This window comes from Oryx dammah, unplaced genomic scaffold (genome assembly GCF_014754425.2).
Source record: "Oryx dammah isolate SB20612 unplaced genomic scaffold, SCBI_Odam_1.1 HiC_scaffold_21, whole genome shotgun sequence".
Classification (NCBI taxonomy): domain Eukaryota; kingdom Metazoa; phylum Chordata; class Mammalia; order Artiodactyla; family Bovidae; genus Oryx; species Oryx dammah.
In genome coordinates this window covers 24,764,037-24,790,918 of record NW_024070205.1, presented here as the reverse complement: position 1 = coordinate 24,790,918, position 26,882 = coordinate 24,764,037, and the positions used below count along the sequence as shown (strand labels likewise).

Here is a 26,882-nt window from a genome sequence, read left to right as displayed (position 1 = left end):
CCTCTCTATTATTGGTTTTAATGGTCCTTCCTTTGCATTTCTACTGTCTCCTTTTTTTTTTTTTAATTTATTATTTTTTTATTTATTAATTTTATGCAGCTTGTAGGATCTTAGCTCCCCAACCAGGGATCAAACCCAGGCCCTCTGCAGTGAAAGCGTGAAATCCTAACCACTGGACCACCAGGCAGATCCTGTACTGCTGCCTTTTCTCTTGAACTGTTTTCATAACTTTATAAATATTTTTTCAGTTGTCACCTTCCTCCTTTTCTGTATCTCCCTTTCTAGTTTAGCATAGACACCATTTCCAATGAACATTCTTACTAGCACAGTTATGATCTTTCTGTTGCCCTGTTTTAAAACTTCACTGACTTCTTATCATTTCTGGGACAGGAATTTTTTTTTTAAGGTAGTTCTGATGTCAAATATTCTACCTTTTAAGTCCTATAAGCTACCAAAACAATTTAAAAATTTAGTATTCTATGTTCTTTCGTATTCCAGATTGCTTCTCATATTCAGAATGGATACAAACATCTGCTAAGCCCACGTGCCCAGTATTTAGTTCAGAAAATATGATCACACAACTAGCAACTACCAAAATAATTCACGCTTTCATCAATTTGGCAACGACCTAGATCTTCTAATGACCTGGCTCCGAGGTATTCTTTCCAGCCTGCTCTGCAGGCGCCATACACCAGGCTTCTAGGTCCTCACCCAGACAAACATAACTGCGTGGCACAGTTAGTAGGCCCATGTTTTTAGCTCCATGCCTTTTGCTTACAGCACTTTGTTTCTGCTTCCTTTATGGAATGAGGAGAGAAATAAGCTGTAATGAGCTGTTTCCTCCTTAATCTTACCCCTCTCTATAGCTCTGACAGTCCTACCCTACTGTTAGACTGTGCAGTTTAAATGGAGACACTACAGCCTACACAGTGTGATACGTGTTTTAGTCTATACCTTGGACTTGATTAATACTTGAAGCACCTGATATGGGATGGTAGTTGGTTGGCATTAGAAAGACCCCAATCAGGAGATAACTACTATAAATTCAACTTACTTATATTTAAGTCTACACTAGAGGGTTTTCTCAGAGAAGGCAATGGCAACCCACTCCAGTACTCTTGCCTGGAAAATCCCGTGGACAGAGGAGCCTGGTAGGCTGCAGTCCTTGGGGTCATGAAGAGTCGGACACGACTGAGCGACTTCACTTTCACGCATTGGAGAAGGCAATGGCAACCCACTCCAGTGTTCTTGCCTGGAGAATCCCAGGAGTGGTGGAGCCAGGTGAGCTACCGTCTGTGGGGTCACACAGAGTCGGACACGACTGAAGCAACTTAGCAACAGCAGCAGCAGAGGGTTTTCTAATTAGCATGCTGCTGCTGCTGCTGCTGCTAAGTCACTTCAGTCAAGGATGTCAAATAATTTTTCATTAGATTGGCTAGAAATACTCTATGTAGGCCCCTCTGGCCTTGGATTGCAGGTAAGATTATGGCACCTGCAGCCAAACATGCTGGGCTTGTTGACTACCACCTAACAGCTGATGCTTCCTGCTTGGTAGAAAGGTAGTAGGGAGAAGACTTACGGCCGTGATTATCTCCAGTCCTTGGAGGCTATCGATAACTACCAAAAAAGAAAGAAAAGAAAAATGCTGATGAAGATGAAAAGAAAAATCCTGACACTTACAGAAAAGAAAAGTGAAAGTGTTAGTCACTCAGTTGTGTCTTGCTTTTTGTGATGTCATGGACTATAGCCCACCAGGCTCCTCTGTCCATGGAATTCTCCAGGCAAGAATACTAGAGTGGGTTGCCATTCCCTTCTCCAGAGGATCTTCCTGACCCAGGGATTAAACCCAGGTCTCCTGCCTTATAGGCAGATTCTTTACCATCTGAGCCACCAGGGGAGTTCAGTGCTTTTCTAGGTGGTCAATAGCAAAACCTCTTACTAGCTCCATTTTAAAGTCTGTCCTAAATTTCCTTGTAGATTTGTGAAAATATTCTTTAAACTGTAACAGCAGGAGTCTCAAATTTCAATTATGGCATTAATCAAATTCTGTAGATTATTGTGTTTCTTTTTTTATTGTAAGTTTCTTGATGAAAGGATTATGTCATAGCTATCTTTGTATCCCATGTAGCATCTGGCATAGTGCCTTGTACACAGTAGATATTTGTTGAATGAATGAGCATATACACGCACTTCCCAATTCTATGAGGAACAGAACTAGCTTTGGGTCATGGGGGCACTGAGAGCCAATGGGTGAGTTCCTAGAGTTCCACGAATTCAGATTTAGAGTCCTCAAGGAGTCAGTAGTAATTGTTCTTGTCTGTAACTGTATCAGCTCTGGTTGTTACATCAGTACAAAGACACATTGGAACTGTCATCAGTAGCAGAGGAAGGTAGCATTGTCTGTATTATCTTCAGAAATTCACACCTAAATGTATCTGTTTCTATTTCTTTTTTTAAAATGTTATTTATTTCGTTTATTTGGCTGTGCTGGGTCTTAGTTGTGGCATATGCAATCTAGTTCCCTGACCAGGGATCGCACAAGGCACCCTGAATTGGGAGTGCAGAGTCCTAGTCACTAAACCACCAGGGAAGTTCCCATCCTGTTTCTTTCTGCCAACTCTGGCTCTAGAGGCTACAGTTGGAAAAATCTTTAGAAAAATTATTTTTTCTTGTTTTTTTATCTCTTAGCCAATTTGAGGCAGCGTATATAGCTTGTCAAGTACATAATAAGTTTACAGTGACAACAGAAGACCGGGGAAAAGAAAAAGGCGTAAGAATAACATATAAATATAAAACAGCAAAATATAAAATGTTTGTAAAATGATAACATCATTCAAAGCCAGGACTTCAGATCCAGACTGCCCTGATTAGAATGAATAGCCACCTGGCTAGCTCTGTGACCTCTGGCAAGTTATTTAACCTTCCTGACTGTCTGTTTCCTCCTCTGTAAAGTAAGGGAAATTAATAAACACAGATGTGAGGCGAAAATAAATTAATACATGTAGAGTGCCTGGCATATAAGGAAGTGATACAGCCCAATCTTTGCTCTAAAGGCAGAAGAATGCTAATTTCAGTCCATTTGAAGTCATTCTGTGTTTATACATTGTGTGTCAAATGAGTGATCTTCATTCCTTGAGTCTCACAAATTGGTGCTTATAGTCTCTTGTGGAACTTACCACATTCTACCCTAAATTATGCAATTACTTGTAAGCTGCTTAGAAGCAAAGACTGTCTTCTTTGTCTTCCTCTTAGCACCCAGAAGAGTGCTTACATAATAGTCTGACTTACACAACGGCTCTTCAGTAACTCTTTGTGGCGCTGTGCAGGAAACAACAGTAGGTCGGTCCCTGGAGGCCCTGTACCTTGGGCTGGTGCCCGTGGACCTCTCACACCTCTTCAGCCTCAGCTAGCCATTTCTCTACTCACTGTTCTCCAGCGGGCCTTCAGTCCCTCTAGCTGGCTTCATGGGCATGTGCCCTGCACGACTGCGTTTGGTTTAATGCTCTCCTCTCACCTTGAAAGTCTCACTTTTTGAACAGGTGGCCTTGATTTTTATTTTGTATTGGTCCTGGCAAATTATGTAGCTGAGCATGCTCTTTGCCATCCTGTGCCCATCATTCCCTCTGCTGGGAGCACTCTCCCTCCCTACTCTTCACTGGCTGACTTAACTTTTTTTAAAATTGTATTATTTATTTCTTTATGGCGCCACTGGATGCAGGGCTTCTCTAGTTGCTGCAGGCAGGGGCTCCTCTCTAGTTGTGGTGCTCAGGCTTCTCACTGTGGTCATTTCCCTTGTTGCTGAGCAGGGGCTCTAAGGCGAGAGGGCTTCAGTAGTTGGGGCACAAGGGCTTAGTTGCTCCATGGCATGGGCATGTGGGAGCATCTCAGACCAGGGCTTGAAACCGGGTTCCGTGCATTGGCAAGCAGATTATTAATCACTGGACCACCAGGGAAGTCCCTGACTTAACTCTTCACTTCTCTTCAGCTTTGTTGTCATTCCACAGAGAAGCAATCAAAATTTAGAATCCTGTCCACTTTTATCCCCCAACCTTAACTTCCCCCTGATAGTGCTCACCTTATGTAAGTGCACTGTTTATTTCCACTGTGTGATCATTTCTTTGAAGACTTCCTCCCCACCAGACTGAGCACCTGGAGGGCCCGCACTGTGCATTTGTTCTTGGCTGGCTTTGCCTGCAACACTGTAGGTTATCATTACCTATCTGTGGAGTGAGTGAGCAAATGGGAGGTTTTTAAAAATGCAAAGGAGGGATGAGTTTTTCTTCCCATGTTAAACGGTTGGTATATAAAAATGGCAGTGCAAGATGGGCGGGAGGTTCAAGAGGGAGGGGATATATGTATACCTATGGCTGATTCATTTTGAGATTTGAAAACAACAGAATTCTGTAAAGCAATTATCCTTCAATAAAAAAATAAATTCAGAAAGGGAAAAAATGGCAGTGCAGTTATCATGCATTGAATATTCCTGCTGATGACTTGTAGCCAGTTTGACTTCCTTCCTTCCAAGGACTACCTTTAAGGTAGGTGAATACAGTAAAGGTTCCCAATTTCTCTTTCTTTCCCACTGCCTTCCTTTTCAGATAGTAGGGTATGGTAAAGGTGAATCTGAAGACAGACATACTCAGCCTGTTTTATACAACTGCTATTTGGCATATATATATGGTTGTTTGTTTTTTTTTTAATGTGGACCATTTTTTAAAGTCTTTTTTGAATTTGTTACAACATTGCTTCACTTTTATGTTTTGATTTTTTGACCCCAAGGCATGTGGGATCTTAGTTGTAGGATCAGGAACCCAGTACTCTTGCCTGGAAGGTCCCATGGACGGAGGAGCCTGGTAGGCTGCAGTCCATGGGGTCGTGAAGAATCGGACAAGACTGAGCAACTTCACTTTCACTTTTCACTTCCATGCATTGGAGAAGGAAATAGCAACCCACTCCAGTGTTCATGCCTGGAGAATCCCAGGGACGGCAGAGCTGATGGGCTGCCGTCTATGGGGTCGCACAGAGTCAGACATGACTGAAGCAACTTAGCAGCAGCAGCAGCAGCAGGAACCCATGCCCCTGCATTGGAAGGCAGTCTTAACCACTGGACTGACAGGCAAGTCCTAGCATATTAATCTTGAATTAAATTTTGTGTAGCATAAATATCTATAGCCTCCTGCCTACAGTGAATATTTTCAGCAAGAATGTGTATTTACTTTTGACTTAATTGCCAATGGCAACTGACATAAAAATACCGCTTTGAGTTTCTCAGCATCTGCAGTGCAAAGACCAGCACTATTCCAGTGAACATAGCATTTGATGGTAATAAAGAACAGTGTCCTACATAGCTCTGCTATCATTCTTCCGCTCCTGTCTCATTGTCTAGTTTTAAATAAGCTTAATTAGCTCACTCTGAATGCATAGCTGTATCAGCTTTCTGTGGCCCAGTTTGGGGACTACAGCTGGTTAATCTGCTCCCTGGAATCAGACCAATACCATTCCACATGTGACCAGATTTAGTGTATTACATACTACCTTACAGTCTTAATTTTTAGCACTGGGTAGCATTCAGTTATTTTTCAAATGCTGCAGTAAACATTTTCAGTGATATATTTCTCACCAAAATCTAAGAGAAAACAGAATTTCTATAATTCAGTTTAAAATTGAAGTTAACCAATATAGTGAGATAAGGATTTGTATTGCTTTAAAGAAAAATAGGCTAAATGTCTTTTTTCTCCTTCAGATACAAAAAAAAAAAAAAATCTGAGAAAAAGACTTAAAAACTAATAGGAATGGTTGTAACCCTGTTGCAACTGTTGCATGTAGATGAAAAAAAAGAACCTGTATTTTTCTTTTTTTTTTTTAACTAATCCGTACATGAAGCAGGGGAAACAGAAAGAAACAAATATGAGAACAATACATAGAGAAGGGCATTCTCAGTGAAGCTGTGGGCCTCAAAAAATGTTCCATCTAAGCTCTGACTGATTCCAATACCTTAAGGTAATTTGCTTTAAGCTGTAAATCTCTTGAGTTGTTTATGCCTCAGTGCTTTTTTCAGAAGGCTGGGAGAGGAGGAAAATATATCATTTCAATCTGCCCCCTCTTGAGACTTTATGGAATTTTAAGCAGGCTTCTCAGAGTGAAACTCCTGGCTCAATCACCTCAGTGTCTATTTGACCTTCCCTTTTTTTCCTAGCTTGCCCAGAAAAAGTTCAGGCTGATGGTGTTTATAGTTTTCTGAGTCCCTGCTTTGTGCTGGTTAAGATGGCACAGATCCTAGGGTCACTATCTCCCAGTCAGCTGTTAAGATAGAGCATCTCCATCATCCTGCAGTTGCTTCATTCAGCTAGTTGCGGCAGGTGACTGATAAAGCTTAGCAAGGCTCTTGGGTTTGAGAGCCTTGTGTGCTGGGTGGATTACAAACATATAACATACTGCAATGAAGGCTTTACCTTTGGTGTCAGAAAGGCACCTTAGCTTGGGGTTGGTCATTACTTTGGTCCCTCTGCATGTCACTTAGCCTTTCTCAGTCTGCTCAACTTACTGAATGGACATAGTAAACCCAGCCCAAATGTGATTGCTGGGTTTCTGGCCTGGGCATCTTGTTGAGGGTGAACCACGGAAGAGCAAGTTGGGGTGTAGGGGGTGGGTTGTGTCTCCTGATTGAAAACATCTCAAATATTAAACATCCAAAAAACATGAAATTCACAGTGAATTATGTAGATTGAGCTCAGTAGAAGTCTTGGGCTGGGCACTATAAATTTGGAAGTTGTCAAAACGTGAATAATAAAGAAATTACCTCCAGGTACTATTTATTGATAGGAAAGCTCTAGAGCAGAAGTGCCAAGAAGTTCCATATAAATAGTACATAGATTAGATTTATAGGCCTAGAGATGAGAAATTAGAAATGAACAGATAAGCAGTTTCTATAAAATGCTGTGTCTCTTAGAGTTGCTACAGTGCTGGGGCCAGACAGATTATATTAGAACATGGTAAAGAAAGTAGAAATCAATATTTCAGAAGCTTTCATAGATACTCTGATGAGCACACTACATTCAGGAGTAACCCACAAATGCCGGAAAGTGACTCACATCATGCAATTATTCATGAGTGAGAACAGGAGCCTGTCACTGGAGTGTGCACCATTAGGCTTGAGTAATTGGGGAAGCTGAGCACGCCTGATGCAATGAAAGAAAGTGCAGCGTTGTCGACTATTGTGTGAATTCAGGAAAAGTGTGTCGAGTAATTTGGTGTTACGTTAGAATTACAGCAGGAGATAAATACTTTTCTTATCCTCACCTCCTTAAACCACTGTATTCCTTAAGTATTGGAGTACAGCTAATGTTACCAGAGGCTTGGGGCTGGGTGGTGGTGGGGGGGAAGGTGAAATGGGTGAAAGGGGGTCAAAAGGTACAAACTTCCAGTTGTAAATAAATAAGTCACAGGGATGTAACATACAGCGTGGTGTCCATAGTTAATACTGTATTGCATATTTGAAAGTTACTGAGAGATGTTACTGCTGCTGCTAGGTCACTTCAGTCGTGTCCGACTCTGTGTGACCCCATAGACTGCAGCCCACCAGGCTCCCCAGTCCCTGGGATTCTCCAGGCAAGAACACTGGAGTGGGTTGCGATTTCCTTGTCCAATGCAAGAAAGTGAAAAGTGAAAGTGAAGTCGTATCTGACTCTTAGTGACCCCATGGACTGCACCCTACCAGGCTTCTCCATCCATGGGATTTTCCAGGCATGAGTACTGGAGTGGGGTGCCATTGCCTTCTCTGGTTACTGAGAGAGTATATCTTAAAAGTTCTCATCACAAGATGAAGTGAGCGAGTAATAGTAGAGACAGATGTTAACTAGACTGAATTTGGTGATCATTTTGCACTGTGTACAGATATCAAATCGTTTATCTTGAAACTGATAGAATGTCATATGTCAGTTATTCGTCAATAAAAATTCATACAGTCAATAATCATTTATAGGCTCTTATGTTCTCTGAAGGTTTCCCCCAGTTGTTCAGTTGTCAGTTGTGTCCAACTCTTTGCGACCCTGTGGACTGCAGCACGCCAAGCTTCCCTGTCCTTCACCATCTCCTGGAGCTTACTCAAACTCATGTCCATTGAGTCAGTGATGCCATCCAACCATCTCATCCTCTGTCGTACCCTTCTCCTGCCTTCAATTTTTTGTAGCATCAGAGTCTTTTCTAATGAGTTAGTTCTTTGCATCAGGTGGCTGAAGTATTGGAGCTTCAGCTTCATCATCAGTCCTTCCAATGAATATTCTGGACTGATTTCCTTTATGATTGGCTGGTTGAATCTCCTTGCAGTCCAAGGGACTCTCAAAAGTCTTCTCCAAGTACCCTGGCGGGGGCGGGGGTGGGGCGGGTGAATTAACTGTTTCCCTCTTCCTAGTACTCAGTTCAGTTCAGTCGCTTAGTCGTGTCCGACTCTTTGCGACCCCATGAATCACAGCACGCTAGGCCTCCCTGTCCATCACCAACTCCCGGAGTTCACTCAGACTGCGTTCATCAAGTCAGTGATGTCATCCCCTTCTTCTCCTGCCCCCAATCCCTCCCAGCATCAAAGTCTTTCCCAATGAGTCAACTCTTTGCATGAGGTGGCCAAAGTACTGGAGTTTCACCTTTAGCATCATTCCTTCCAAAGAAACCCCAGGGTTGATCTCCTTCAGAATGGACTGGTTGGATCTCCTTGCAGTCCAAGGGACTCTCAAGAGTTCTCCAACACCACAGTTCAAAGCATCAATTCTTCGGCACTCAGCCTTCTTCACAGTCCAACTCTCACATCCATACATGACCACTGGAAAAACCATAGCCTTGACTAGACAGACCTTACTCTGCTTTTGAATATGCTATCTAGGTTGGTCATAACTTTTCTTCCAAGGAGTAAGCGTCTTTTAATTTCATGGCTGCAGTCACCATCTGCAGTGATTTTGGAGCCCAAAAAAATAAAGTCTGACACTGTTTCCACTGTTTCCCCATCTATTTCCCATGAAGTGATGGGACTGGATGCCATGATCTTCATTTTCTGAATGTTGAGCTTTAAGCCAACTTTTTCACTCTCCTCTTTTGCTTTCATCAAGAGGCTTTTTAGTTCCTCTTCACTTTCTGCCATAAAGGTGGTGTCATCTGCGTATCTGAGGTTATTGATATTTCTCCCGGCAATCTTGATTCCAGCTTGTGTTTCTTCCAGCCCAGCATTTCTCATGATGTAATCTGCATATAAGTTACATAAGCAGGGTGACAGTATACAGCCTTGACGTACTCCTTTTCCTATTTGGAACCAGTCTGTTGTTCCATGTCCAGTTCTAACTGTTGCTTCCTGACCTGCATACAGATTTCTCAAGAGGCAGGTCAGGTGGTCTGGTAGGTCCATCTCTTTCAGAATTTTCCACAGTTTATTGTGATCCACACAGTCAAAGGCTTTGGCATAGTCAATAAAGCAGAAATAGATGTTTTTCTGGAACTCTTTTGCTTTTTCCATTATCCAGCAGATGTTGGCAATTTGTCTCTGGTTCCTCTGCCTTTTCTAAAACCAGCTTGAACATCAGAAGTTCACGGTTCACGTATTGCTGAAGCCTGGCTTGGAGAATTTTGAGCATTACTTTACTAGCATGTGAGATGAGTGCAATTGTGCAGTAGTTTGAGCATTCTTTGGCATTGCCTTTCTTTGTGATTGGAATGAAAACTGACCTTTTCCAGTCCTGTGGCCACTGCTGAGTTTTCCAAATGTGCTGGCATATTGAGTGCAGCACTTTCACAGCATCATCTTTCAGGATTTGAAATAGCTCAACTGGAATGCCATCACCTCCACTAGCTTTGTTCATAGTGATGCTTCCTAAGGCCCACTTGACTTCACATTCCAAGATGTCTGGCTCTAGATGAGTGATCACACCATCGTGATTATCTGGGTCGTGAAGATCCTTTTTGTACAGTTCTTCTGTGTATTCTTGTACTAAAAAGTCAAAAAGAGTCCGGGTAGCTTCTTTTGCTGAACACCAGGAGGAGGGTGAAGTGAAGCCTAAAGACATGCTCCCTCTTCTTAGATGTCTTCTCCTCTTGATTTCTTCCCAGTTATTTCATTCATTCTAAGTCCTTTAGATTTCTGCAAACTTACTATTAGAATGTTGGTTGCCACTGATCCACTTTCTGTTCACGGATCTTGATGGAAGTGACTCAATTAAAAAGTTCTCAGTCTGAGCACTGCCCTCCCCCCAATAACCAAGAAATGTAGTGCTATACTACTTATTTATGTTTTTCTCTATCCAGTGATTAATACATTAAATTAGAATCATTGATGTTTAGTTTAAGAAATTATCTGAAGTAAGAGCAGTAGTACATAATAGTTAATACCTTTGGCCTGTTAATTTTTTAGGCACTCGGACATCTGACAGAAAAAATATTGACTAGATCTTATCAGCCTTTTTAAAACATAGTGATTTACTTTGCCAGCATTTGTATAGATTAGTAAATAGTTTTGTATTTATTTTTGAAATAAAGAAGCAGATTCATCAAGCCAAAAATAAATGCCTCTTACAAATGAGTGGCCCCTTGTTAAAAATTAGCAAAGGGAAGTACAGGAATGTTTGATTGGGCAAGGAAGTTTACATAAACCAGTCATAATGAAAAATCTTGCTTATTGAGGTGCTCTCCCCCTACCCCAGCAAATTTCTTCTTGATCATCCCATACCCTTATGAACATCTGCTGTTGGACTTATGAAACTATATGGTAATTAGACACATAATTAGCACTATGTCTAGACTGTCAACTTCTCCAGAAGCTTTGCCTCAATCATCTGGTCCCAGGCGGTAGATCCAAGTGGTCGAAGAGGACAGAGTTTGCAGGCAGACTGCCAGGATCCCATTTCTGACTCTATTTACCAGCTATATGATGTTGGACAAGTTACCTCTCTTGGGCAAATACTCTCCAAGTATTACTTGGATTTTATTTGTAAAATAAATTTTTTTTAATTAATCTTAATTGTTGGGAGGCTTAAATATAGTTTTCTAATATAGAGTTTTCTAAATTATACCTCTAAAACTATTAGAAAATTCTCTGGCATGAAGGCATTTCATGTTTTTCTTAATGCTGATTACTACTAATCAAAGGCCTTCCTGGGTGGCCCAGTGGTAAAGAATCTGCCTGCAGTGCAAGAGATGCGTGTTCTATCCTTGGGTCAGGAAGATCCCCTGGAGAAAAGAATGGCAACCCATTCCAGTATTCTTGCCTGGGAAATCCCATGGACAGAGGTATTCAAAATAATGTAGTAAAAATATGAAGTGAAGTGATAACCTAGATGGGGCATGATTATGAAGTAAAGATTATTAAGACAAATTCACCTAAAATTAATTGATAAACAACAAAAACTTGTATATGCATATGTATGTTTTCTATCAGAGTTATATAAAAACAGGAAATCAGTGCTTTAAATGAAAAGGAGAGAGAGCATGGGAAATGGAGAATGTTGAGCATACAGTAGTTGCTCCAAAGTTGCAGTTACCCTAGTCAGCTACAATCCTAAAATACTAAATGGAAAGTTCCAGAAATGAACACATGAAAAATTCGTAAGTTTTAGATTTTGAGCTGTTCTGATTAGGGTCCACTATCCTGCTGCAATCCTCCCAGGATGTGAATCATCCCCTTGCCCAGCATATCCACACTGTGTTCCCACCAGGAGTCACTTAACAGCCACCTTGGTTATCAAATCAGCAGTCTGGTATCACAGTGCTTGTGTCCAAGTAACCCTTTTATTACAGCATGTGATGATTGTTCTATAATTATTATTGTTACTGTTCCTATGTATAGGAAAACATAAAGTATATGTAGAGTTTGGTCCTGTCTGCAGTCTGACAACCAGTGTGGATGAGAGGGAACTACTGTATTCTTATTCATTCTTCTTCTTCTGTATCTCCTACTGAGGCCAGTTTGATTAACCTTGAGAAAGAGTAAAGCAAATTAGTAATTACAGTCATTCTTCAGTATCCATAGAGAATTAGTTCCAGAACCTCCCATAGATACCAAACTCCATGAACACTCAAGTCCCTTACACAAAATTGCATAGTATTTGCATAAACCTACGCACATGCTTCCCTATACTTTAAATTTCATTGTTCAAGTGCACAATTACATTAAATTTATGTAACTTAAGGGAAAAGATAACTATAATACTCTTGAGATAGTAGGTTGTTTAAATTTTAATAATTCTTAATGACTTTCTGTGTTTTTAATTAAAACTACTTACTGAAGAGGTTTTTTAATATTACATTCCCTAAAATAAAATCAATTTTGTCCTGAAATACAGTTTTTAAAACCACAACAGTCTATTTTCTTTGATTATCTCATAAACGACAGGAGTTTCATATCAGCTCTCCTTCCTCCTCCACCTTTTTTTCCCTTTTACTTTGTGCCAATCACAGGTGGATGCTCAATATCACCCCACAGCACAAGATAAATAAGCCTGGAAGGTTTCCTAGCAACATATTGTTCTGGGAACCTGCTCTATTTTCCTGAACAAGATAAAGCCAAACATCCTAGAATCTCAGCCAGATGGGAAAGGATTAGCTTATTGAGGGGTGTTTAATGCATTTTTAAAATATTTCACTTTGAAATGAACCTCTTAACATAAGTAACAAGACTGACTTTTAAAAGGACACTTTTTTACATGTTAACAAAAAACCATCAGTCATAAATAGTTTCAATTGGAAAAAAAACAGTTTTAGAAGAAATTCTCTAGAGACAAGCTTATAACATGTAATTGACTTCCTGGTGAATGAATCCATTTCAGAACCATGTAGAAAATGCTTCCTCCTAAGACTGATGTTCCTGGGCTTCCCAGGTGGCACTAGTGGTAAAGAACCCTCCTGCCAATGCAGAAGACAAAAGAGACTTGGGTTGGATCCTTGGGTTGGGAACATCCCCTGGAGGAGGGCATGGCAGCCAACCACTCCAGTATTTTTGCCTGGAGAATCCCCATGAACAGAGGGACCTGGCAGACTACGTCCATAGGGTACAAGTCAGACATGACTGAAGCAACTTAGCACGCATTCAAGACTGATGTTCAACCTGGTACCCAGTGGTACCAGTATTCAGCTACACAAAAATATTTACATACTGTATAATACTTCCTTCTCATCTTGTGGGTGAGTGGCTGCTGGAGTAGGCTCCTTCCTCCTCACAAATCCTTTCACATCTCCCCTTGACCCCTCCTGCTAGGGACACCGGGGAAACCCCTCTCATGGCTTAAAACACTGGGACTTCTTCCTTTTTCTCCCCAGCTTCAGGCGACTGCAGTTCCAGTGATTTGCCACTTCATCTTGAGAATCTGTTTTTGGTTTTCAGAGTATATGATAAGTACAGAGAAAAGAAAACGATAAAATTGTCCCTCTCAAAGTCAAGAAAAATAATGTTGTTGCTGTTTTGTTAGTACATGATCATTTATATTTTCCTCATTGTTTCTCAGTGATCTTAAGGCCATACTGTTGGCAGGTGGCATTTTTCTGCCTTGCACTCACGTTGGTCACAGTGTATTGTTGAAGGTCTCTGGAGACGGAGTAGTAAAGGTTAGAGTTTCTGATGCCAGTATTCAGTAATGGTTTCGCAATTCAGTTAACATGCTGGAAAGCATCCTTTCTTCTTGTCTTCCTGGGTAGGCAGTGCCCGTCAGCCAAATGAATATTGTTGCCATGTGATTGTTGAATGATTTATACTACCTGATGGGCTTGGACTGTGTGAAACTTCCCAGTTGTGATGAAAAGCAGATAATTCCAGTACTCACAGTGTGCCTGGATGGGAAGAACAAAGTAATTAGAATAACCTATTGTCTTTGCTTTTTATTCAACAAATTCTCTGGCCAAATACAAGAGAATTGAAACAATCCTTATCCCAGGAAACTATAAGTTTATTTTATTTTCCTTCCGCTGCCTTCCATCCTCTCTTTCGCCCTCTCACACACATACTTACATGTTTTCTAAATGTCAGGTTTTGAACTTGACAAAAACCAATCTGTTGAAGGCCTCCTAGGGGCCAGTTGCTTTGGTAGGTGTCATGATGGAGGCTGAGGAGCATCAACACATGGTCTTTGCCTTCACTGAGTCCCCAAGAATTTAGCCAAGTAACACACTTGTTTTCTTTTTAAAACTTTAGCTTCATGTTAAGACCTAAACATTAAGGGGAGATTTTGATGTTTAAAGGAATTCTGTAAATTTTGATTGTTCAAGAATAACCTAAAAGTAGACTTAGTCTGTTATATAAAATATATGACAGATTCTAATGGGTTAATTTTTATAATATTTTCTAGAAGCATTGTTTTTAAAAATCCCATGAACCAGGCATTACTTTAGATATTTTATGTCATTTAATTCTCTTGACCACTGTTATGAAGTAGAAATCGTTTGCCTACCAATTCTAGAATCTGCTTTCTCTACAGTATATAGGTTCCATTAAGATTTTTTCTTTGTTGCTCAGTCTTTTTATAAAATAATTATGATTTTTAAGATGGCAGAAGAATGAATTTTACTTTAAGAAAAGCAGTTAACAGAAGTAATAGCACTGTTAAATACGTTAACAAGAGAAAGGAATGCTATGTCAGCAATGCTGTAGAACAGACGTGGATCAACTACAACTTATTTTGGTAAATAAAGTTTTGTTGGAACATGACAACACTCATTTGTTTGCATATCACCTATCTGCAGTTTTTGTATAGTAACAACAGTGGAGTTGTACCCTAGACTGTATGGCCCACATAGCCTAAAATATACGCTATCTGGACCTTTACAGAAAAACTTTAAAAGTCAAAGTGTTAGTCACTCAGTCATGTCCAACTCTTTGGACTGTAGCCTGCCAGGCTCCTCTGTCCATGGAATCCTCCAGGCAGGAACACTGAAGTGGGTAGCCATTCCCTTCTCCAAGGGATCTTCCCAACCCAGGGATCGAACCCAGGTCTGCCACATTGCAGGCAGATTCTTTACCATCTGAGCCACCAGGGAGTCTAGATTTCCACCCTACATTGGGTCAGGTGTCCTCCTTTAGAAAGCCAGAGACTTCATTGGGAAACACATCAGAAAATGGTTTCCTAAATGATTTTTTTCTAACATGGTTTTCCTCTCAACCCTGCAGGTACCGACCAAGAAGCTAAAGAAATATGAGAAAGAATATCAGACAATGCGAGAGAGTCAGCTGCAGCAGGAAGACCCAATGGATAGATACAAGGTATGGGAGACACAGGTCACCTGTTTGAGCCAATATCTTCTTTCCCCTAAAGCTGCAACTGGGGGACATTCGTTCCCTCTGTTCCTTCTTGATTGATGTTAACTGTGACTTTGCTCAATGTCCAGGTATGTTTTCATCTCAGGAGACTCCTGAGTAGCCAAACATAATATTTCTTTTCTTTCAGTTTGTATATTTGTAGGTAACTTCACCTGTTGCATTTATACTGGGAGTCTTCATAAGAAGCTGAAAGAAAGGGAAAAAGAAAAGAGAGAAAGTGGCTATCAACTACTTTCAAAAATGAGAAAAAAGAAAAATGGCAAAGTACGGCTTTTAGCTGTGCACGGTACATCCACAAAGACTGTTAGAAGGCGAACTGTTCCAAGACTGGCCCGAGAATGTTTCAGACTCACCCCTGTCTGTAGCCAATGTTAAAGATACAAACTCATTCAAAAGTAAAGAATAAAAACCACAAAGGTATATTGAGCACAGTCATGGTGTTTGTCGCAACATTTATTTCCACGAACAGATTTATAAAAAACAGTGACATTTCATTACAGAGTGCAGTTCCAAAATCAAAATGATTCAGTTCAATATCCCAGTTAGTTGCAGTATTTTAAAAAAATTGGGCTGGTTATAAAGATGTCCTCAATGGTAATTAGCAAAAGTTTCCATAAAGCAGTGTTGGGGAAATACTGACCCCCACCTTACTTTTTTCTGACTGAAATATTAGTGTCTCTCTTCAGCATGTTTTGATTCTTCAGATTCCTACAGACATATTATGATTCCCTCTCCACATCAGCACATTAGGATAAGAGAATACTGTATTGATACACTGAGTCCCAGCCGTGCTGAAACAACTTGCCCAAAAAAGTACCATGATGACATCATTAATGAAGCCACTCACTGAGAGTTGACTTCCACCTCTGTAGCTAGAGTTGCTTTTATGTAGGCAGAGAGCTGGGCACAAGCTACTGCAGTCAAGCAGTCTGCCTTGTTTCTGTTGCTGAATTGAATAGCATGGAACGTTGACATAGGGGAGTGGTGGAAGGCGTGTATGGATTCTGTAGTCAGATCTGAGTTCAAACCCTGAATTTCTGAAAAAGGAGAGAGGATTTGGAGTCCAAGTTGGGGAAGTTAACCCCCAAGCCACTTGTTCAGCACCTTAGACTGATTATTGGACCTCTTCCCCATCTGTAAAATGTGTAGTATACATGTTTCCTTGAAGGATTATTGTGAAGATGAGGTATGTTGTATGCAAAGTACCCAGCACATAGTTGGTGTTCAGTAAATGGTTGTTATTAGCCTTATTAGGCCTGCTGCCTCTAATTACCCAATTATTAGTAGAATAGTATCCCCTTAATTTGTGTCTGCCGCACCAGTCCCTCACTTACCTTTCTCCTGATTCTCCCAAGTATTGTTACCTAATAATCGAACATCTGTATGTTTCTCCCTTTGTTTATAAAACTAGCTGACAGTAGAATCCCACTGCTATGCAGATAACTGTTACCATATGAAGTACTCATAGTTGGAAGCTAGTTTCCACCCCTCAATAAAACCAATTTGAATGTAGCTTATGTAGCATGCTGCTGTGGAAAGCTTTGAAGTAGTCATTATAAAATATTTTTAAGAATCCGAAATGGAACTCTCCCGCTGCTTGCACCATTCTGAGTGACGTCTGGGAAGGGCACTTTAAGTAGAAGACAGGGAAATGAAAGACTAAAGTTGTGTATTCAAATTCAGCCTGGAACTGAAACTTGTTATTGTTTCTTATATCCTTTTTGTGTCAAAGCAGGTACGTATAAGTGACTAGTATAATGCGTATTATTATTTTTTTAAAAAGTGACTATCACATACTATTGGTGTGTACAATTTTTACTGAGGAGTCAAAGTAGAATTAAACTTTTTTTGGGCCTTTGTTTTGAACACAGGTGCTACTTTTCGGCTTAAATGCTCTATTTATGTATATAAGATATCCTCTATAACTATTTTTGTATTATTGTAATAGCGTGCTAATGCATCATTCAGCTAATATTCCTATACCCTTTTAATAATGTCTAAAAATTTGTACTGGAGATAAACTTGGTAAAGTTATGGTCCTCACATTATAGTTACATTTTCAAGGTGACAATTGAGCACATGGTGTTCACCCATCCAGAGATTTGTTCTTTCAGATGGTCAGTATCTAGTTTAAGAAGCTAACTACAGTTGTATTCATTAACTTAGGAAAGTACCTTAGAAAATACATTTTAGCATCTTACAAATTTAATCCTGTCAAGAGTAAGATCTATGCCCTGGGCATAAGCACTTTATAATTCACTGTTCATGTCCAGGGACTGGGAACCTAGATATCAAAATTCTCAAGAATAACTTGGGGAAGATCTTTGAAGGCATTGAGTCAGAACTTACATAGTTCACTAACAATCCCTCCTCAACAGTTAGGATCTGTAGTGTTTAAAATGCCTTGTTTGCCCCCTAGCTTAATTCAAGAGAATTAAGAAGGTTGTATCAATTTTAAAAAAAGACCCAGAAATGTCATACCTTATGATATTCCAAGAGATTTTTTTTTCAGCTTGATGATGTTTCTCCTGGGCATGGTGGGGTACTAAAAGAGCTGTTTCAGGGAAACCAGACATGGATTTAAAGATCCAACAATGTAGAGATAACTCTCAGCACTCACATTCTTGCTGTGTCTATCTAAATATATGTTTTGTGTCTATTTTTATGACATGAAAATATCTACTCTTGAGGTTATGTCAGCATACTTACCTGTACCTAACACTTGATGAAATGACGTCAGTATAAATTTAAATTTTGGAACCCTAAGCACAATGCAGATGTTCTGGAATTTGATAATGGTGACAGTTGTACAACTTTGAAAATGTAGAAAAACCACTGAATTGTATATTTTAGAAAGGTAAATTTTTGATATGTGAATTATATCCCCCCCACACACAAAAAAACCCACCAAGCTAAATGTCCCAAGAGAATTAACATCTGCCTGCCATGTTTTTTTCATAAGCCTCAGTCATACCAGAGGTACCTGTGCAGAAACCATACTTAGGGAGACCTCCTGTCAGAATTAATCAATGACTATATATCCTATATGTACTCATATTTATAAGGGAAAGGCCAGCCAACAAAAGTGGATGATGGATTCATCTTTATATGTGTGTGTGTATGTTTATATACATATACGTATGCACATAGACAAAACCTATAAATAGGCATTGCATACATATGAACAGTGCCTGTGCTACCTGATCTTGGATTAAGTTTGTATTTGAAACTCATTGAGTTCTATAATGACTGCTTACAGCCTCTGGTGTACTCTTTCTGTTTTATCTTCATGACTAGATTCCAAGATACAGAAAGGAAACTTTATTGGAAGAAGAATGCACAGTATTTATTATAAGCCTCTTTTATTATCCTTCCTAAGTTTGACCTGGCCAGATTTATGTAGTGATTTTCATTTGCTCTGATGTTTTGGTTTACATATTTATAAATTTTGGATTAAGTGAAATACAAGATAAAGAATTGTCTGTAGAAATACATCACGTATACCTTCATTTTTGTACAAATCTCCAGAAAACAAACATTCATGGATATGTATAGCTGTTTTAGTCATTAAAAAAAATTAGTAGCCAAGCACCTAATAGGTGGTTATCAATTTCAGAAGTTAAAATATTATTTTTTATTTTAAGATGATGAACTGTTTTCATTTGGGGGAAGTTAGTTTTCTAATGATGTAATCATTAATGGCAATTTTAGAGAACTACAGCCTTCATCTGTCTTTAGAAGATGATATGCTTTTCTTGTTTAATTAAAGAAAGAACTACTTGTACAAATGTGAGTTAAGCCTTAAAAAAGCACAGCTAATTAATTAAATTGAGTGAATTTCCCAAAGTCTAATGAGGTTATATTATTACCTATTCTAGTTGGGCAAATCCTAGAAAGAATCAGGAATGTTTAAAACTCTCTTGGGTTTGGGAGACAGTATTATAAATACGTAGTTTCTAATTGAAGGATCTTATCTATTTTCAGTATAATTAAATTTAGAATGTTTAACTTCTTTCTTGAGGTTAGACATAGTACTTTTTTTTTTTAACTAAAATGAAATTCAAACAGAAAGAAAACGATTCCTGTAATTTCACAAGTTTTACTTGCCCATACGGATTTTTGTAGAGCAGTTGTCCCTGCATGTAATTTAAAATTAAACTGTTTAATTATAAATAGTACAAACAAGATTTTCTAAATAAAGCTTAATTTGTACTTGTATTATTTGCTATCCTTACATATCTAAGGAAATAATTTACAACAGTGATCATATTTTGTTTTAAAATTATGCTAAAGTTTAAATAATACTAATCATATCTGGAAAAAAATGATCCTCACCCCCGCCCCATTTTGTTTTGTTTTCGTATTGGACCCTTCCTCACTCACAGAAGTCAAGAGAAGTGAATCCATCTTTGAAAAATGTTTTTCATCCAGTGAAAATAAACATTTTATTATTTTTCACATCACAGAGATGTTACAGGCTTTTGGAAATATTTGTTATGAAATCACATGTGTTTAATAAACAGTGATAGTCAAGAGGAGGGTTTCTGTCTGTTACAACTTAATTCTAAACCTCGGATGCTGCCACTCTTTCCTCCTTGCTCTTGGCTAACTCATGCACTCACTGCTGTAGGATGGTGGAGAAGGCAAGCGTAAGCTCTCGTGGTACTTCTGGAGCCACTTAGCTAAGAAGGAGCAGGTGGCTTCTGATGATGCTTGTCTGCTGATTGAGTTATATTTAACACTCAGGGGAGATATAAAGGTTATGCATATTAAGAATCTCTCAGTATGTTTATCAATGGTCTTTAGAATTAATGCTCCAAAATTTTTCTTCAATTTTTAGTACATCTTGTTTCCTGTTAAAGGAGGGTGACTGGAAAATTACATCACACTCCTGTTTCTACATCATCTGTAACCCATTTGCTTTTAAAAAATTTGATTTATACGCTAGAGTAGTAGAGAGATTTATAAACCATCTGGCCTGTGGGCCAAATATGGCCCACTGCCTGTTTTTGTAAATAAAGTTTAATTGGAACACAGCCACATGCTTATTATCTATCACTGTTTTTACACAACAATGGCAGAGTTGAGTAGCCGCAACAAAGACCATATGGCCTACAAAGCCTAAAATATTTACTGTTTGGTCATTTACATTAAAAGTTTGCTGACCCCTGTGCTAGAGTATAATCTAAGATGGTTCTTAAATGCTAAAAGAAATTCAGTCTCTTTTGCCAACTGCCAGTTAGTTACTACTGACAAGATTTTCTATTTAGTTTGACATTTTAAATTGTTTAAATTTCCACCAGAAAGATAAAACTGGCTGTGTTGGGTGAAGGAAGAGCATGAAATGATTTCAGATATCCAGATTTGCTTTCTCAAATTTCATCTACAATGTAGACATTTAAACATTTTTGTCTGTAGGCATTTGTCTTTGAATGTCAAAAAACTGATGAAATTTGAATTTGATGACTATCAAGGTTTTTGAAAGAGGCACCCAGAAGAAGAAAGGTGAGAGCTGAGTGTGTTGTTGCTAATAAAATTGCCCTGGGTCTTTTAGGGAAACATTTTCTCCGGACCCTGGAATGTCTTTAAAAGCATATGCCAAGAATTCATTATAGCAGCAGATAGCACACCCAAAATACTGAGCTAGAGTTTATAAAGCCGCCTGCTTCTCCATCATTTTTTCCTTTAAGGCTGAGTTTATTTTCTTCTGATTGCTGGTTCACATTTCTCTGGTTTCTCATCTAGGAAAAAATCACTTTCACCATTCCTTATACTGCTTCACCCAAACTCCAATCCCCAGACACCAGGGAGACCTGGGGCCTCCGTTTTTCTTTTGCATTTCCCTGCCCAACAATATAATTCTGTTGCCTGAAGATGAAATATTTTGCAAGGTTGCTGGCTTTGTCATGCCTGAGATGAAATATTTTGCAAGGTTTCTGGCTTTATCACTGAAGGAAGTTCCTTCCACCCAGTTCTTAACAACACAGTGTAAACAACTCACACCCTAGTTGCAAATAGTTCCACAGACAGTGTTTGCATCAGTCACTCGGACTGCAAATAGCAGTGTGGAGAAGGAGGAGTTTAGTGTATCACTCTTCGCTCCCATTGGCTGCCTCAAGTATAATTTCTTCCATCAAACGTTAGCTGTCCTGGAGAGAGCATAGCGTAAATGACACTCTAAGGAAAAACAACAGAGCAAAATAGCATTACCAAGTGTCTGCTTTTTGTTATCACCATTTCCTAATTGTATTAGTAGGTGTGCAATTTCATTGGATATTCTTTTTTTTTTTTCAATTGTCTTTGTACCTATGATTGAAAACGATAGTTGGTCTGTGACTTTTGAGGAGGTAAGTTTTTTTGTCTGTGTGTGTCTGTAACATCAGCATCTGTCTCTCCGAAAAATGCAGTATCCTCCTCCCCCAAGATACTAATCCAACTTTCCTGGCTACACGTCTCCTATGCAGGAGGGGACGAAACTAAGGAGAAAAGTTGCTCTCTGCTTTTTGTGCAAATGTTGTTAATTGTGTGACATGGAGGAGGTTTCCAAGAGTGTGATGTGAATTTGTAGGGTTATGTAAGCATCGTCTCCTGTAGTCTTTTCCAAAAGGCAAGGGAAGCAATTTGCCTGTGTTGTCTATGGGCTCTAAGCGGTCAGCACATCTGCTCGGGCAGACGTGTGGCGTGTGAGCATTTCTGCCCTGGCTGAGGTTAGGGGGCCACTTCCAGTCCACTTCTGGTGGACGCCCTTGCCAACATTTCAGAATGAACCAGGCAAGATTACTACCTTTCCCAAAGCTAACCTATCTTCTTTAGTATAAAGGCAAACTGTTTCTTGAATCAGTCAGTTCTAAAAACAGTTCTGACTCCTCGGAAAGGCTGCAAGAGACAGCCAAGTCATGTCATCTCTCTTTAACCCATGGTAAGTGTGGGCAGGTTCTTCATGGAAAATCTCCATCTGACCACCCCCAGGTTCATACTTTGGAGGACGATACTGCATTTTTGGCCCCAGAGCTTGCTTCCCCACGTGTCTGTGAGTGCAGAGCAGGGGTCCACACTCCCCACTGTGCTGCTTGCTTTGCAGACACTGAACTGAAGCTTCTTGCTAGAGCAAAAGCCAGTAGGCTTGCCCCCTAGGCTATTTGGCTTTTTAGGGACCCTTGTGCGTGCGTGCTCAGTCATGTCCAAATCTTTGCAACCCCAGGAGCCAACTGTAGCCCACAACGTTCCTCTGTCCATAGGATTATCCAGGCAACACTACTGAAGTGGGTTACCATTTCCTCCTCCGGGGGATCTTCCTGACCCAGGGATCGAGCACACATCTCCCGCTTTGGCAGGCAGATTCTTTACCACTGAGCCACCTGGGAAGCCTAATAGACCTTCAGACACCCATAATTTCTCCCAGATCTTCCCCTTACCATCCCACCCCCTGAACGGTTTGTCAAAGGTTCGAGTGGTGACAACCATGGTAATACGAAATGACCAGTCAAGTTTCAGCTGCGTTCATACCTCTTTCTTATATGACATAACCCATCAGACATTTATATCTAATCAATAGTGAAGTAGCTACCTGGTATGTTTTTAAAGTTCTTTGAACAAAGTGTGTGTCCACTAGTATTGTATTATATGCGTTTCAAGTGAAGTGAAAGTTGATCAGTCATATCTGACTCTTTGTGACCCCCTGGACTATAGTCCATAGAATTCTCCAGAACAAAATACTGGAGTGGGTAGCCTTTCCCTTCTTCAAGGGATCTTCCCAACCCAGGGATTGAACCCAGGTCTCCCACATTGCAGGCAGGTTCTTTACCAACTGAGCTATGAGGGAAACCCCTTACCTGAAGGTTGTTTTAACTTGGTTCTAAGCCTTTGACACTGTAATGTGAAAAACTGGTAGCTGCAACATTTCCACTTGTGCCAAATTAATGCAATGTAAATAAATAGTTGAGGGAGCTCTTTGTGCCTTGGAGACCTCCAAGTTCAACTTCAGGAGAAATAGGACGCTTGGGAATAGGTATTCAAGTCATCTTACCATGGTCTCTTTTTAAGGAATTTATCAAGAAATGAGAAAAATCTCTTCCTGGCCTGAAGCATTCTGCCTTGTGAAATATGTTATGATGAAATTGTGCTGGATATTGCTGCTGCTTCCTGACAAAGAGGGAGTTTATTGCAAAAGTTTCTGAACCATATTTTTTTAATCTGAGTTTCCACCCAGTATGTAAGTTGTTCCCACAAAAAGGGGTCATAGTTTGATAGATCAGAATGAAAGACTAATCTCTATCCCCTGTTAGAATTTGGATGACTTCAGCACAGATTGAAAGATTCAAGTATAGACACATATAGTATTTGATGGGTATAATTTTCCCCTACAAATATGTACACGATCTTTTCAGGAATATGTCTTGGGGAAGGGTTCCTGGAAAGGTGGCAGTTTTGAGGGGTTCCATTGTACCTTGGTCACAGAGAAGCACCCGTTATAGTTTCACAGGCTTCTATTAAGAGTAAACTTTAAAAATATTCTTGTTTTGGCATTTTATCCTTTCCAATGAAATTGATATTCTGAATTACTTTTTATTTTTTAACAACTTTTTAAACACATGTATTATAAATTTATTGTAGACAACTTGGAAACATTAACAAAAAAAGACAACAATAAAAATAATCCACTATCCACAGTTAATATTATTTGAGTTGTTATAAAAATGGGATTTTCTAGTTACTTGTCTAATTTTTTCCCCATAAGATAGCATACAGGCTACCCCAGTGGCTCAGTGGTAAAGAGTCCCCCTGCCAGTGCAGGAGAAGCGGGTTCGATCCCTGGGTTGGGAGGATCCCCTGGAGAAGGAAATGGCAACCCGCTCCAGTATTCTTGCCTGGGAAATCCCATGGACAGAGGAGCCTGGCAGGCTACAGTCCATGGGGTCACAAAAGAGTCAGACACCACTTAGCGACTAAACAACACATTAATACCTACAAAGATAGCATACACACTTCTCCTGTCATTAGATATTTTTTACTTATGTGTTAACACTGTATTGGGATTGTTTTTTTCTTTTTCAGTAGCTCTCCTTTTAAAAAATGTTTTGACTGTTCCCAGCTATCCCAGTCTATGTTTTCCAAAGGAAGAGACAGAAATGGGCCCTGTTGACTGAGTGTAGTCAAAGTGCAAGTTTGTTCTTTGGCTTCTCTGCTGGCCCAGTTTTCGGATCTTCTGCCTCCATGAAGAGTCTCAGGCTTTGCTCTTACCGTTTGTTTCTTAGCCCATTTCTAAAAGACAAAAAGAAAAAAATTAGGTTTTCTTATTTTCAAGTCCAGGTTGTTCTATAGAAGATGAAATTCACTCCCTGCCCCTCCGTCTCCTCTACCCCTCTGTTCCCCATTCCAGGCTGATACACTGCCTTCCAGGGCATAGCTTCGTCTTCTGGTTGTGCAACACTGCTTTGTCTTGACTTTTTGCCGCGCTTGCAGAAAATGCTGTTAGGAGTGTAAATCTGAAAAACAGGAAGGTCTCATCACATTGATGTCTTTCCTGTCAGCTCTCTTTTGAATTATCTGTAACTGCTAACAATAGCAAAGACAGCACTTTTGATACTTTGAAATGGAGGACACTAAATTGCTCTTGGAAAAATAGAGTGAATATACACAGTATATAATGACTGGTTAAGGGGAGTCCATGCTTCATAAGAATGAATGACTTGCTTCTTTCATCATATAGCTGTTTCACATTTTTTTCTGGGAGTTCAAGGGGAAAAAAACCCAACTCAGCCATTTATTTCACCTAGAATCTTTTAATTTGAAGTTTTTTCTTTTAAAGCAAAACAAACTTTGAGACATTATCATAAGGACTGTTGCTCATACCAACAAAGAAATTGGCCTTCAGAAAAGTAAATGCATTCATATCCAAAAAGAATGAAAATATCAGTTGATAGCAAAACAGACCAAACTGTGTATCTTAAATATATTCAGTTAATTTAAACACTGAAATGGGAAAAACATTTCAGAGAAATGCCTAGTGGTTTACCCAATTTCATCCCTACTGTCTTGCAGTTTCCTTTGTGGTCCAGGGTGGGATTATCATGCATGTTTCCAGCAAAGACTTGCCTGTGTCTATGTTCTGGGTCTCTGAAAATCTCACAGGATTGGGGGTGGCTTTGGAAAGTTTGCTTTTCGTGGCATGGTTTTTATGATGAGGCCCTCTCTGGGGGGCTGAAGGGGTTGTAAGTTTCACCGGGTAGAGTTCTGCAGCTGCACCGCTCGCTTAACCCACCGTTGTTTCCCAGACAGCAGTCCTGCCTTCCTGTGCCACTCGCGCCTTCTCCTTCTGACACTTTCAAAAGTTCACTTTGTTGTTTTTGTCGCTTGTCTTTCCTCGCCAGCTCCATTGGTGTCTGATAGTATGTCCAGGCACTAATGCCCACCTCTGGCTGTTGCTCTTTTTCTGCAGAGGGAGAACCGGAGACTACAGGAGGCCAGCATGAGGTTGGAACAAGAGAATGATGACCTTGCTCATGAACTAGTAACCAGCAAGATTGCTCTGCGGAATGACTTGGATCAAGTAAGCCTGGTTTCACTAGATAGAAATAGGACTGTGGTGACCTCCTCCCGGGCAAGGACCAAGTTGCTCTCAGAGCAGTCCCACCAGGGCTTGCTCTGTGCTTGATGCTGAGTCAGCTGCTTGATGGGAGAATGGGTAGGTGGCAGGTGGGAGTGGACTGTTATCCTCCTTGGAGATGGTGAAAAACACAAGCCTTTAGGGTTTTGGTCATTTTCAAACAGCATGTGTAAGATACTTAAAAAAATAGCTCCAAGCTTCTCTGGTGTCTCTCCTCCTAATCTCTTGTTGTTTTAGTCACTGAGTGGTGTCTGACTCTTTCACAGCCCCAGGGACTGTAGCCTGCCAGGCTGTTTGGTCCATGGCATTCCCCAGGCAAGAATACCAGACTGAGTTGCCATTTCCTTCTCTGGGGGATCTTCCCGATCCAGGGATTGAACCCACGTCTTTTGCATTGGCAGGTGGATTTTTCATCACCGAGCCAGCAGGGATGCCCTCTTAATCTCTTCTTTTCCTAAACCAAGGACTTACAGCATCATTACCTGAGAATATCAGTCACCAGGAGTATATTAATGCCACTCTAACATTTATAGTTACTATACTTTTTGCTCCAAGATTTCTCATCTACAGTAAACATGAGGATTTTATATGAAGCATGTACATTGAGATATGTGTATTGGTGGACTGACAGGCATCCTAGGGGCAGAGAGCCAGGACTGCCTAGGTGTCAGTCCTGGCATCACCACTCACTAATCACATAACCCAGGGCCATCCTTAACCTGCCTGTAGGTTTTAAAAAGTGTTTCCCTCATAGGGAAGATGTGAGAAATAAATGAAGTAAAGCACTATAGTAGTATGTGTTCAATAAATATTAGCTGTTGCTAGAAAACCCTTAAACTCTTTAACTTCCTCGTCCTTTCCAACAGTACTCATAGCTTTAGGACTTCTTGTTTTTCCATTGCTAGTGTCTTTGGAAATAATTGGCAATATAGAAGGAATCTTGCACAGTTTTAAAATCATCATACTATTTTCTAACTTTTAAAATGTATTTCCAAT

At 40.0% G+C, this 26,882-nt stretch overlaps 1 protein-coding gene across 9 annotated transcripts in view; it reads left to right on the top strand.

The window, feature by feature from the left end:
- RABGAP1L (RAB GTPase activating protein 1 like) overlaps positions 1–26,882 on the top strand; it is a 722,977-nt gene that overhangs the window by 672,006 nt on the left and 24,089 nt on the right. For 4 of the 9 annotated variants that reach the window (XM_040263944.1, XM_040263948.1, XM_040263950.1 and 1 more), the window contains 2 exons: positions 15,131–15,223; positions 25,719–25,829. In XM_040263944.1, the coding sequence (XP_040119878.1) occupies positions 15,131–15,223; positions 25,719–25,829 (204 nt within the window). Of the gene's footprint in view, positions 1–15,130; positions 15,224–15,407; positions 21,628–25,718; positions 25,830–26,882 lie in introns of those variants that run through there. The other 5 variants (XM_040263947.1, XM_040263952.1, XM_040263954.1 and 2 more) reach the window with 2 other exon arrangements.